A 13,047-nucleotide genomic window follows, 5' to 3' on the forward strand; every position below is an offset into this window, starting at 1 on the left:
TATTCATGCATCTCATGTGTGGTGCAGGTATAGGGTGACGTGAAATCATAGGAATGAAGAGGAGAATTATCTAAGATCTAATTTGTATATTGTTGGATTGTTATTATTGTTGGAACCTGGGTTTAAAAGGATATTAGATTGCTGATTTTTATTGATTATAATAAATTAAAGTTGGTTTGGTACTTCTTCCGTTATGCATGTTAGTTTTTTTTAACATTTTCCTGAATTTGGTACCAGACTTAAAAGAATTCTAACGGAGAAACCACAAAAATGTAACATGCTCTTTATATATCGAATTTTAGCACTGAATATCATCGTTTTCTGAAAAGTCAAACTAATTTTGTTGGTGATTAAACTATTGTCGCAAATTTTCCATTAAAAAAAAAAATCCAAATCAAAGGTCAACTAACCAAATATTTTATACTTAGATATTTGCATAATGTCAAACATAATTTATGACTCTTTTTCTGCTTGGCAAATAAGATGATAAGAATAAGATATTTTGTGAAAAAACAAACTCTAGTTAATTTGCCCACATAGTTTGTGGTTCCTGTTATATATATTTCTGTTTAATTATTTTTAAAAAATGACTAATAATTTTATTCAAAATAACTAAACTTCTTCAAACAAAATTAAAATTGATGCGCAAATTCATTTCTTAATAATCAAAATAAGATAAATGCATTACGGTAGAACCTGTAGCCAACAACAATTAACTAGAAAAAAATAAACAAAGACAATATTAATTTTTTTTTCCGAAATGAAGAAAATAAAACACATAAATTTAGAAAACTGAATACTACATTAGAAATATGCTTCTTTTAATTAAAGATTATGGTTAATGTAGGAAGCATAAACACTGGTAGTAGAGGTGGTAGAGGAGGTAATGGAAGGCATTTGATTGGTGATGGCAAGATCAACAGTTGGTTGCTGGTGATACTTATAGTGGTCTATGAAAGGAATTCTAGCATGTCCTCCGGCATAACCCACATTTTGCGCCAGCATCGTATCATTAAATGAGTCAGATTTAAATTCAAATTCATGTTATGATTTAAATCCAAATTCAAATCATGATTCTAAGTCATGTTATTGTAGACTTCTTCTTGAATATGACCATAAAAATTACGTGAAGTATGATATTGAAACGGTTCTTGCAGATTTCGATTCATATTCATATTTTGGTATGGAATATGAGCACAAAAATCTCTAGCAGCACCTATCGCGGCTGTTTTCACATCAACAGCAAAATCTGCAACAGCATGAGGATCTATATCCGCAACTCCAATAGGAAGAGGAGGGAAAGAAGAAGACTCACCATTTTCTACGAGACTTTTCATCCTTTGAGTAAGCTGATTGATATATTGATCAATATAGCGATGCAAATCGTGAAGGTCATTTGCACCATAATGATACTCGGACATCTTTCCTTCAAGACAATCAAACATAAATCGTTTAACTTGTAACTCCAGATTCTCAACTGCCAGTTTGTCTACTTGCTCTTTTGTTTGGTAATACGTATCTTGATCCATCATCTTTTTGGTTCTTGTTGCCATCGACATCTCCATAAACTTCATAGCCACCTCGTGTGCACCTTCCTTTGACGGCCAAACCTCCGGTACCGATTGATACGGACTGTAGATGACCCCACAAGCTTGGACACCACAAAGAGTTGTCAACTCGTGAAGTTTCTTCGTTATCCCTTTCTTCCTCTTCATGAATGTTTTTTTTCTTGATCTCTCATTCGCTATCAAAGATAATTTCAGTTTCCTCATTATCTTTATTTTATTTTGTATGATTTGTCTAGTTTGTTGGCACAAAGATTGTTTATATAGCAACGAAATGGTTTCTCTACTCATTAGGTTTCTTATCACTAAGTCCAAATTATAGGCAATAAATCTTTTATTAATTTTCTATTCGTGTATCTATATCTAGAACCTTATATTTCTGTGTGTAGTTGGTGCATTATCATTAGCTTATTACTTAATATAATATAATATATATATAATACAAATAAGTTATTTTTATTATTAAAACTAACTTATCTAACTCTCATTTTTTTATTCTTAATAATATATCTTAATATATCTAGAACGCGTGGTTAGTAATATAAAAATATTTTTATGAATAAAATTTGATTAAATTTGAATTAATAATAAATATACAAAACTATATATATTAGATATTATACTTTTAAGGGCGTTATGACCAGCTATTTTCAATTAGAAATAAATCTTATTAGCTAATTATGAGAAGTAATATAGCTCGTATAAAATATTTCATTTTGAAAGAATTACTAAACTAACACATATATTTTGGTTTATTACTAGACTAGCACATAAAAAGTTTTACTTACTAGAATAGTACTAATTTGTTGTAAAAAGGCTTTAAACCATGTATTTAATTTTGTAACTACAAAAGTGTCATTTTCATTAAAAAATAGAAAATGCATAATATAAAAGACACAATGAAACATTAAACCTTAAACAACAGTAGAACAAAAGAGTTGTTTGTGTTGTTTTAACCAGAAGTAGTGATTCCAGTGGCTTTTGTCAATAATTCTGGTAGAATTAATTTAAGAAGATTTTATGTTCAATAAATTATGATGATTTTGTTGTGGTATGATTTGAGAACTAAAGAACGAACTTGTTGATAGGTATCAAATCAACAATGACAATGTTGGTGAAGAGTAAAATGACGTAATAAACAACGGAAGTTAGGAAGAAAATGAAGAGTCCACTTGAAAGTTCCTGGATCGACTGTAAAGTTTGTGGGTGGACAACGAAGTTTCAGATTTTTTTTAAGATTGTCGGGATTCATCGATTAGGAGGTAATTTATGGGTCGGCCATGGTTTATGTTCGGTAGAATAATTCTGTTTAATTTTAAAAATCTTATCTACATTGTCTAAAAATTTTGGTTGATTAATATTTATAATCGGAAGAAGTCGAAGTATGATATTATTATTTTTTTTTTTTAATATTGAGGGTGGAAAGTGGGATGATAATGTTTTTGAGTGCATATTGTACACAAGGGGGGAGTACTTGATAAAACCTGCTGAAAAAAGTATTTTGAACCAACACGTCGTGATCTAGGATTGAGTACTTGATAAAACCTGCTCAAAAACGTGGAGATGCCTATCTTCAAGGGTGGCGAAGCATATAGTTGGATAGCATTGTTGAATGTTTTTTGTGTATGGGTGGGTTTTCATATACAAAATATCTAGATCTGGTCTCAGTCAGCTTGACGAGTGATGCGTTGAGCCAGTACAACTAGAAGGTAAATCATGTTTCCTTTCACAACTGATCTCATTTTAATGCTCTGCGCTTACTGTATTTAAGAAACATCAAGAGTCGCATCCTTGCCAAAGTTTGTTGTCTATTAAACAAATATGAATAGTGGTGGCATACATTCATCGGTTGTAAGATCTATCACCTCAAGTTTCTAGGTTGGATGATGTGAAGCTTGAAGGGATCTTTATGAATGTGTTGTCTTCAGAAATGTGGGAGTTGTGCACATGTGGAAACCACATAAATTACCAGAAATGAATGGGCTTGCAAGAGATATGGAGAGCAAGGAGTTACAACTTGAAGAGGGAGGTCAATGTGGAGTGGGAGACAACAAATCAGTGGGGACCTTTCAATCGATTGGGTAGAAGACAAAAGTTATTGTCATAGAATTGGGAGTGGGAAAGGATAAGCCACTTCCATTGATAGGATGACCACGAAAGCGTTTCACTGATGTTGAGCAAGATGAACGAAAATGGGGACATTGTTTCAAATATGATGGGAAGTATGTTGTGGTCATGTTTGCCCATATAAGGAGGTTCAGATTCTCACAGTGGTAGATGGGTATGATATGGAAGTCCTGGATGAAAATATGATGGAAGCTTATGAGTCAAATGAAGAGGCGTCTCCTCCACAGTTAATATCTTTATCCTAGAGCTCTTATGTTGGACTTGTGTCTCCTACTATCACTATGTTACGGAGAAGACTGGGAAGACACACATTGTGGTCATGTTGAATAGTGGGGGCACCCACAACTTTATCACACCAGATAACAACTAATAGTAGGTTTTTACACTAGGCTATCAATTCCATGGTCGTGTTTGTTTGGCCCTGAATGATTTGCTGAATTAATCCTCGCAAGTCAGGCTCTAGAGGTGGAATGTTTGGTCCATGTTGTTGCTGCAAACCAGGTGGAGCTATTGGTTGATGATAGCCTCCAGCCTCCAAAGTACCTCTGTTTGGGAGCATAGCATTAATTGTAGTGGACAAAAGGCTTCTGTGGAGCTTGGTTGTTCTGAGCTGCTGAAGGTTAGACATGATCTTGAGGATTAGAAACATTGGGGTTTAGGTAGGAGAAATTTGGATTTGGTTTGAATTAGTTGTAGCCCTTATTGTATCTTCCCTGATTGTTGATGTAGTGGACATCCTCAATCTGAACAGTCTCCCCATCTTGTTGTTGAAACTGGTCTTCTTCAGAAACGAACCTGATGTTGTGCTGCTGGCTGAGGAGGATCTTATCCAATTTTTCGTTTAGGGCTTTCATGTCCCTTTTGTCCTTCTCCTCATTGTCGCTTTACGATCTGACGGTCTTATCATAATCGTCATTGTAGTGACAATCATATTGAGCTAAGTTCTCAACAAGTGTCCAACTGTCATCTACATCATTGTTGAAGAAGTTTCCAATCCTCAACAACATTCGTATCTTCAGAACTACGCTACGGTAGAGTTTACTCGGTAAGGATGCATTGCTGAATCCATGATGCGGGCAACGACTATCATATCCCTTGAAACGTTCCCATGTTTCGCCAAACATTTCATTGTTCTTCTGAACAAAGCTAGAGTTGTCTTCTCTCAACCTTGCAATTCTGGAGTTGGAGAAATTTTTTCCCATAGGTGTGCCTTGTCACCAAGATAGAATTGTCATTGTCCTTCTGAACAAGGCATTTTTGCAGGCTTCCTGATAACATCATTATTTTACCGATATTAGCTATAGTTTTCATATGAATTTAGGAAGAGTTTGATGAGATTTCAGGTATAAAAGGTCTATTCTCAAGTATTTTAGGTTTCGGGAAGGTTTTACAGGTTTTATAGCAAAAATGACCAAAAGACAAGGAAAACACGTTTCAGGATAGATTCTGAGCTTTACAGTACGGGCCACTTTTGAAGACCTTCCAGAACTCATATTTTGACGTGCTTGGTGTCTATGGAAATCTGAAAGAGTCATCTTTTTCTCCTCGAAGTGGAGTCAAGTCATTCCATTCACTCATCCGGAAGATAGGCCCAATTTACCGAGATGTGTTACAAACCAACGTAAGGAGAAGCAACCAGCCGATGGGCTTTTATTGAAGGCCTGATCAGCCACCATCACGATGGCCAAGTCCAAGCCTCCTCCACGGTCCAGAAGCCTTTTTCGCCGCCCTTTGTCCTACACTCAAGAAGAAAAGACGTTTCTAACCTCACAAACCCTAACCCTAAGACAAAACCCTATAAATACTCTGAAGACCTAGGGTTTTCGGTGTGCTTCCTTTGTGCCTCTTAGTTCTTCATCCACGCTACCAGCAGTCGACCTAGAGACGACCAGAGACTCCTATACCGCCGTCAAAGCTCGTCCTCTCTCTCCTCCTCTTAGAAGCCATCGCCGAAGTCACCAATCTCCTTCTACTCTTTCTAGTTCTTTCATACTTTCATTGCTTTTGGGATCAAGTTACTTTTGTGACAAATAGAGAAGTTTCCTTTGAACCCCTTTTTGTTATTGATTCATTTTTGATGCTATTCCTTAATATATCAATGTTGTTTCTTTGCATCATGAGCGAGTAGTTTACTTTGTTGGGTTTTATGGGGTGATTCAAGGGGAATTCATAGGTTCGCTTCAATTAAGTTGTTAGATCTTATTTTTGGTTTATATTAGATTTCTTTTGGGACATCTTTATCTTAATGCATGTGCTTGGATTGATCACCAAGAGCTGATCTAGAGAACGGGAGCGCTAACCGCGTTATCCTACTTCTTCGAACTAGTGATATACCGAAATCTCGCGTCGTAACCTGCGTAAGTTGAGTTGCGGAGTTTGGTGAATGTATCGAACTTGTTTAACTAGCTGGTTGGCATGCGTTGTTGCCTGCAAAAGTGGAGTAACAGAGTATGAAGACTTTAGACTTTCATTCTATGAGAATAGCTTGTTAGTTCATTAGTGTTTCGTAGTTGAGAACCTAGACCGAAATTAGTATTTACTTATTAGATCTTGACACTTAATATTGCTTAGAACCATGAAAACCCTGAGATGACTCCCAAAACGCCCAACGCCTTAGTCTGACACCACCTGGGGACTGCATTGACCGATGCTCCCATTGCATCCACCGACGCATGCTCGATATCATGCGAAAACCCTAATTGCATCGACCGACGCCTCCACATGGCATCGACCGATGCTCTTAGGTCAATCCGCGATGTCCTCGCACTTGCATCGACTGATGCACCAAGTGCATCGACCGATGCACATAACGAGCATCGTTTTCCCCGAAGATTCTTGTCGTATCTTCGCTCCTGCAAGCACAAGACTCGATCCCAAGCCACAAGAAAGCCTCACACGAACCTAAACAACGTTCTAACAAGCCAAACAACACATAAACAAACAGATCAGAGAATCTCCAGCTTAGATAAGCCATGGTCATGCACTTACCTTTGCCACAGAAGAAATCCGACTCAAACACAGGAAGAAAACGCTCATAGGAAGCTCCTACAACGATCCCAGCTACAGATCTCTATAGGAACAGCCTCAAACTCCAAGAAATCACCAAGAACTCTCTAGAACACTAAAAACTCTTTTCTCTCTCTCTCTCGTTTCTCTCAAGAGCGGCTAAACACGCCTAATGAGACAAAACTCGAGTTTAAGGGTTTTCTTTTACCCAAAATGCAGCGTTTAACTTAAAACTCAACCGAGAAAACCGAACATGCATCGGTCGATGCACTATAATTTGGTTCGCGGATCTTACACACACTCCATCTTGCAATACAATTTATTTGTATATTACATGATAAAAAATTAGATTTTAATTATGTGTACTCATTCCCAATGAGTAACATTTATAATTTTCATATCAAAAAAATGTGCATTGTATCAAATTTATATCTTACTCAATATTTTTAATAAACTAAAAAATAATAAAACATAACTCTCAAAGAAAAAAAACTGAAAACTAATTTTATCTCATATTTGAAAAAGTAAAAATAATTTAAATATATTTGTTTCGTGTTTTGTAATCTCATACGTAATAGTTTTACTACTTTTCGTACTAATTTTAAATAAAACTATACTAACATTATCATAAATTAAACAAAAATTCAGTGACCTTATTATGAGGAAAAATATTTGTTTATGTAAAGGTGAGTATCTACAATCCTTTTTCATTTAGAATTAATAATTGACAGTATAATTTATTTAATTATGGTATTACAGTAATTAATTGTATAATTTTCTTAAATCTTTTTCTTATAGAGTTAGTAATTTAAAATTAGAGTTAGTATTATTTTTATATAAATATATGAACTGTATTTTATAATAATTAAATTGTTTAAATTTTTAATTTCTTATAATTTACAAGTATTTTAAAACAAAGTTTTTGTATAACACATGACAAAATCTTTAATTGTTAAAATTGACACGTGTCGCGATCACATAAGTTATTAACTTTGAAAACCAAGGTTTTTATAATACGATAATACTGAATACACTATCAAACCATTCATCGATTGAAAAACTTAATAAAATTACATTAATTTCTTATTTTGATTTTTTTATTTTTCTTATATCATGTTAATCACTAATTTTAACAAATTAAACCTTTTTGTAATTTAATCACTTTTCTGTATAAATTTCTTTTTACTATATGATTATAATAAATAATTATTGCAATTAAATTCTAAATATTTTCCTTATTATTTGCACATATTTTCCTATTGAAATTTGTAATTTAATAGATAACTTTCCTATTAGAATAAGTTCTATAATACATTACTTTTGGTTTTATATACTATTTAAAAATATTAACTGTAATCCTTTTATTTTTATGATTTTTTTATTTTCCTATAATTATTAAATATAAATTTTCTTTTTACATAAGTCAAAATATTATCGATATACTTGACACATCTCACGATTATATGTATTACTAACTTTGAAAACTAAGGTTTATGTATAATGAGATGAGAAGGTTTTTTCTAACTTTTACTAGCATTACAACATTTGGAATTCTCTCTTGGTGACTAGCATATACTTGTCCTCATTTATTTTCACTTAGTTTTTTTTTTTTTACTTTTTATTTTAATCCATAAATTTTACAAAATTACGTTAATATTATTTCCAACAAAACTAATGTTTATACATTTGACCCTTATTTTTAAATCTAATTTCATATCTAGGTTCTTTTAACAAAAATATGATTCATTTATTATCGCATAATTGATATAAAAAAAATTCTACACAATTTTTCTATATTGTATTTGATTTGGCTTTGATTATATAAAGTTACAAAAGTAACTGTCTATTTTATAATAATTATTTTATTATAAAATATTAGGTTAAAAAGCATCATGAAAGTTTTCCATTAGACGTAAATCACGACACTTTCTCCGAATGTTGCTTTTACGCTTGTTAGGTACTCCAAATGGATGTGAACCTGGAGAAATAACATAAAACATTAAACAACCTAATGCAAACATGTCGACTACAATGACTTCCTCGTCATTTGCTTTCACTTTTTAGAAAGGCGTTTTAAAATGTTGTAAATATACGTTTTTTTTGGACAAAAAATATTGTAAGTATACCTTATATTCATCTAATTAATCAAATAAATATAAGAAAACCAACTTTTGGCTTCTCGATTCAAGAAGAGTCTTTTTACTCTCAGCAATGCCTATGTCATCTATTTTTGCAATTAGCATCTTCTCATCAGACAAAAAAAAAAATCATGTAACATAAGTGTGTAGATCTTGTACATATATTTTTCTGTATTAATCTCCCTCAAAGCCTCAAACTCAAAATTATTTTGTCTCCCTTTTTAATTAGATAACTAGGTACTACTAACCTGCGCTTATACGCATGCTGAATTTTTTTTTGATAAAAAAATATAATAATTTATTTTGTTATTATGTTATTTATTAGTTTTTAAATCTAAGTTGTTAAACGAAATTGATATAGATTTTATTTGATTAGATTTTTGGTAAAAAATTTAACCCATTCTGGTACAAAATGTTGATAAATGTTTGTAATTGTAGATTTTATTAAATTAGATTTTTAAAATCTTAGCTGTTAAATTTTTAATAATATTTTTTTCAAATGCGAATTAGTTTAGATTCGAATAGATTTTATTGACTTTTGTAGATTTTAATTAATTTTGTAGATTTTTTTTTTTTTAGATTCCATTTAATTTGTTCTGTTACGATTTTTTTTTGTTTATTAATAAATAATAAAGATTAATTAATTAATTAAATTTTTTTAATGGCAAGTGAATGTAATTTTTTACACATTTTAAGGTTACTTTTATATTTGTACTTCCCATTTAATATAGTAGGATTATAATATATAAATTAGATATTTAACATCATTTGAGTATCTTTTGCATTAAGTGACTTTAAAATATTAACATTTAAGTATTTAACTGTAATAAAAAATTTCCAAATTAATAAGATATTTTTAAAATAATTTTTTTGTTCTTAGTAATTACTTTGGAATGAATTAAATGAAAAATAAGACACGCAGATTAGCGGATTTTCCTAGTTTACTATAATTATCACGGACATCTTACAAGTGGGATGGCCCGACGGTCTATTTCCCCACGAGAACTATGTATCACGCCAGAAAGAGCATGTTCTTTACTCTCGGTCTATTTGTCCCCCATAAAAAGTTCAAAACCAATTTCCCCCCGAAATTAAAGTTCGAAATCAATATCTCCCCAATTTTGGATTATATCGGTTTAACGTCTAAACCTGAGACCAAACCAGATATGGCCCGAAAGTAAACCAGATGTTGAACCAGTTTGATGCACCAACCCAACCCATTTATCATAAACCCAGAATCCCCAAATAAAACCTAAAATCGATTTTCGTTGTTCATAATCGATTCCTTTTATTGAGTTTGGTTCTTCTTCTTGAGATTACTTCTTCTTTCATTTACGAGTTTGAGTATCACAATGAGTAATGTATCATCCAATTCCACTGAATCAAGTTTGCGTCAAAGATGAAGGGCTATCGGTGTGCCAAATAGATGTTGGTGCGGAGAAGGAATCGTATCTTTAATATCGAAGTCTGATTCCAACCCTTACAGGAGATATTATCGGTGTCAATTTGCAGTAGCTAATAAGGTAAGTGGATTTTGTTTTATTTTTGATTTGTTTTTCTGTTTTCGTGTATAACATTGGGGTTGTTGCATATTAGGAATGATGAACACACATTCAAATGGGTTAATGAGGCATTTGTCAATGAGATAGATACATTGAATGCAAAGAATGTTGTACCTTGAGAAGCAGCTGAAAGAGATCAGAACATAGAGGTTTGAGTTTGAGAAGATGGTCTATGAGAAGATGGAGAAGGAGAGATTTGAGAAGGTTGAAGATGCTTTGCCTGAAGCCAAAGCAAGCCATAAGAAAATCGTGATTGTCTTAGTCTTCTTTTGTATGATCATGATTGGACTCACTAAGCTACTAGGTTGAAGAAGAGAATGATTGTTGTTTCCTTAGTTTGTTGTTGCTATGTTTTTGTTTCAGTTGTAATATGTTGCTATTAAAAGACAATATGAGATGGTAATCAGAAGCAAAAGTTAAGAAGTTATGATCATTAATGAAATCCTAAACCGTTCACAAAACATTCAACAAAAGACATATCAAGTTTTGACAAAATACATAGGGAATTACAAGTCTATGTGATTGAAAATACATTCAAGGCAACCACAAAATTAGAACCATATTTCTACTTAGCTACTTGATTAAGCTAAAGTGAGTGAACCTTGACTTGGTTCCCCTTGACTTGCCTGCAAAACAAATTTAAAACATTGTAACATTAGTAAACCAAAACAAACTCCATAAACTGAAACCATGAAAAAGAAAATACATTCACCTTGGCAAACTCTTTCTTGTGGAACCTAGAATTATGATTCGCTTCTCCACAAATGCCACAATGCATGATTCTTTTCTTCTCCATTGGTTTCTTCTTAGTTGGCGACTCATTGGCACCCTTCTTCCTTTTTTTGTCAGTTTTTTCTTCTTACCTTTATCTTGATCTTCATCATCTGGTATACACACATTCAGAGCATTTGTCTCAGGCCAAAACCTTGGACCTCTCTGTGGAACCAGGCCTTCGGTGTAGTTTCTTCTCCACATAGCTGTTTGGAACCATTGACAGACATAGTTCTCGGCTACAAGTGTTTTCTCGATGATGACTGCATAGGCATGTTCACATGGGATGCCACATATATGCCACTTCATGCAGGAACAAACCATCTTCTTAAGGCAGACTCTATGTTTATATAAACCATGAGTTACTTCATATGCTCCATTTGTGCTTGAGTAAACCTTCGACTCAAATGCATACTTATGCTCTTTAGCTAGAAACAATGCAACATACGGAGTATAGATCCCTACAAACAAACAAACAATGCAATCATTATTGTTTAAAATGATAAACAAGCCAACCATTGATAATACTAAAAAACCATTGAAATGAAATTACTTGTGTGGGAATGAGATTCTGCAGACCTTTAAGCAATCCTCACCATCGCTAGTCGTCTGATTGTCTCTAGCATAGAAATAAATGGTTTCTCCCTTGCCTTGTTAATGGAGCTGTTAAAAGACTCTGTGGGGTTATTATCAACATCTTCACAATAACTCCCAATCTTGTGGAATGCCCTGCACCAGCTTTTTGGATTTTTCCTCATCACATCATTGTATACACCAATATCATAATAGAAGATCCTCTCCAAGTGCCGCTTATAATCCGTCTCATTGTAAGACCAAGCCAAATCCCACAAAAGTGGCTTCATCCGGGTTTTATTTCCATGATGCTTCTTCAAGTTCCCGTAGATGTGTTGTACACACATTCGATGCTCCATCTTTGGTAATTCCAGCTGAACATCTTTGATCAATCCCTACAAAATAAGAATAATCATTTAAAGGTACCATAAACAAAAGACACAATCAAAAACAGTTACAAACCATGATAATAATAAATTACCTTTTGCCTATCAGAGACCATAATGAAGTCGTCACCATCATTTAGTCCAAGGCCAGTCTTCAGCAACTTCATAAACCAAACCCAATTGTCGGTGTTCTCAACTTTTACAACCCCCCATGTTATTGGATAAATACCATTGTTAGCATCCCTACCTAAAGCTACCAAAAGCTGTCCCTTGACCTTATTCTTTAGGAAGCAACCATCCATTCCTATTAGAGGCCAACAAGTCTCTTTCCATGTTCTTTTTATGTTGTCAAAACAAACATAGAACCTATTGAACATTTCTTTCCCATCATTAGTCGTCACACATTCAACCTGTACATGTGAATCCTAGTTTGATTCTAATATCTCAGCAGCATAATCTCTTAATCAAGCAAACTGTTGATCATATTCCTTCTCAATCCAGATAAGTGCCTTATTTCTAGCCGCCTGACACTGATGCCTACTGACACTGATCTTCCGCCGTTCCTTTATGATTTCTTCCATTTTCATTGGCATGAAGTACTCAGGATTATCTCTAATCTTATCAAGAAACAACCTAGCTATATGTGGAACCTTGAACATCTCACATTCTCCATTAGGGATACAACTATGCTTATCATTAAACTTTCTAATCCTCCACATGTTATCACTTGGCAGAATTGCGGCATACACCTTCCACTCACACCGTGAACCATCATCTCCATTACAACCAACACACATAAAGCCAATTTTATCTTTATCATACCTGTATTGCTTCAAATTGTTTCCAGTTCTGAGAACATAGTCCGTCACTGCTTCTTTGAAAGCAACTCCACTGAAGAATGTCTGCTTATCATACAAAT

General features: G+C 33.5%; 2 protein-coding genes across 2 annotated transcripts in view; both read right to left on the minus strand.

Moving 5' to 3' along the window:
- Window positions 1,077-1,772, minus strand: LOC104738206 (agamous-like MADS-box protein AGL36). Its single transcript, XM_010458415.1, has one exon. The coding sequence runs from the start codon at window positions 1,770-1,772 to the stop codon at window positions 1,077-1,079; it is 696 nt and encodes a 231-aa protein (XP_010456717.1).
- The window catches only part of LOC109128354, a 1,232-nt gene continuing 777 nt past the window's right edge, over window positions 12,593-13,047 (minus strand). The window contains exon 2 of the mRNA XM_019234558.1: window positions 12,593-13,028. Within this exon, the coding sequence (XP_019090103.1) occupies window positions 12,593-13,028 (436 nt within the window). The remainder of the gene's footprint in view (window positions 13,029-13,047) is intronic.

The sequence above is a fragment of the Camelina sativa genome, chromosome 13 (genome assembly GCF_000633955.1).
Source record: "Camelina sativa cultivar DH55 chromosome 13, Cs, whole genome shotgun sequence".
Lineage (NCBI taxonomy): Eukaryota > Viridiplantae > Streptophyta > Magnoliopsida > Brassicales > Brassicaceae > Camelina > Camelina sativa.